General features: G+C 40.1%; 1 protein-coding gene across 1 annotated transcript in view; it reads left to right on the top strand.

Annotated features, from left to right (window-relative positions):
- LOC107681526 (DNA polymerase delta subunit 3-like) overlaps nucleotides 1–1,431 on the top strand; it is a gene marked incomplete at its 3' end in the record, with an annotated part of 2,824 nt that extends 1,393 nt beyond the window's left edge. The window contains exons 5-7 of the mRNA XM_016477835.1: nucleotides 659–768; nucleotides 1,071–1,156; nucleotides 1,353–1,431. Of these exons, the coding sequence (XP_016333321.1) occupies nucleotides 659–768; nucleotides 1,071–1,156; nucleotides 1,353–1,431 (275 nt within the window). The remainder of the gene's footprint in view (nucleotides 1–658; nucleotides 769–1,070; nucleotides 1,157–1,352) is intronic.
- Nucleotides 1,432–1,540: the final 109 nt, after the last annotated feature.

The following is a 1,540-nucleotide window of genomic DNA, read 5'->3' as shown; positions in this document are numbered from 1 at the left end:
CCCTGAGTGAGCTGTCATCAGTCCGCCATTGTTTCACCGCCGGAGCAGATGTAGACAAGAATGAACTCCTAACAAGCGATTGAGGTGTTCTGTTGTTGGATGTAATAATGAACATAGCAGTCGTCATTTACTCCCGATATCTGAGCCGCTGAACTCGCAGTGGATTGCATTTGTTTCTGAAGGGAATGCGCCCCCGATCTACATAAATGCGTCTATGTTCGCGTGAATCATTCATGATCTAGAAGTCTTATCTAAGAAGTGAGTATAATGTTTTGTAATGAATCTTTGCAAATCGCCTTTCCTAATAATGTGCTAATTAGCAAGTTTCACGATGAATGCGGCTAAAGTAAACAGTCTCTCTGAGAGCAGCTCGGAAGAAAGGGGCGGGATCAGCAGAGCTCATTAACATTTAAAGGAAAATGCTACAAAAACGGCTTGATCTGAAAAGAGCTGTTTTTGACAGGGTAAAAAATGTGTTTTTTACACTACCATTGAGAAATTTTAACCAAACTATGTTACAGACTTTTCATTAAGACCCCAAAGAATCATATCAACTTGTGGAAAATGGGCATCCTATGACCCCTTTAAGTGTGGTTTTGTGACATGCTATATTTGTCGTCATAAATGTGAGCTAAAAGCTACGTTTGCTTCCTACAAGTAAAACAAAGCGTCCTGAGGTTGTGGACAATGACGATGAGAAAATGGAGAGCCAGCAGAAGAAGAGACGGCGGATAAAGAAGCCGCAGCCAGACAGCAGTGATGATGAGGGTAGGAAAGAGATAGGAAAAAAAAACTAAAACTGGAATTAAACAGGCTCACGTCATGCTTGGCAGATTTGAATCAGTCCAGATGAGGCGCTTTGAGACTCAAGATGAAGAAAAACAAAGAAATAGGTTCCCCCTCTGGGCAGAGTGCTGAATAAAATATCAGAATTGCTCTCTGACAAACAAAAGCTAATTGATAACATTCATTGTGTTTCTTCCCTTATTCTCTCTCTTTTCCTTCTCTCTGTCTATATATAAATACATAGACTTTTATACATGATATATGTCTCTTCTACCCTCTTCCAGTTGTGCCAGATTCTCCACCTGTTCCAAATGTACAGACTCCCAGCCCTAAAAAACAAGTGAAGAGAGAACCTGTTTCACACCAAGAAGTAAGCATTACCAACAACACCAATAATTACAAGCTTTTTTAGAAACAGGATTTCCAAACACTCCGACCCCAAACTCGACCTGCCAAAATGCCAGGCTACTCAATCCAACATACAAGTCACATTAAATTACACACATATCTCATTTGTATTTTCCATACAGTAATATTGTCATTGATTATGTTCTTGACTCGCTCAGGAGATCTCAGAGGTGAAGAGGAGGAAAAGGAGGCGTGTTTTGAAGTCTCACACATTTGTTGATGAAGAAGGTTCCTTTGGTAAGTATAATTTTAGTCGACATTTTCCATGGTTTTAATTAATAGTCGATTTATGGCCGATACCGATATCTTAAGACAGCGGGGTGGCTGATGGCTGATATTAAGCTGA

This window comes from Sinocyclocheilus anshuiensis, unplaced genomic scaffold (genome assembly GCF_001515605.1).
Source record: "Sinocyclocheilus anshuiensis isolate Anshui unplaced genomic scaffold, SAMN03320099.WGS_v1.1 scaffold7057, whole genome shotgun sequence".
NCBI classification, from domain to species: domain Eukaryota; kingdom Metazoa; phylum Chordata; class Actinopteri; order Cypriniformes; family Cyprinidae; genus Sinocyclocheilus; species Sinocyclocheilus anshuiensis.
Note: the sequence above shows the minus strand (reverse complement) of the source record. Positions and strands in the feature narration are given on the sequence as shown.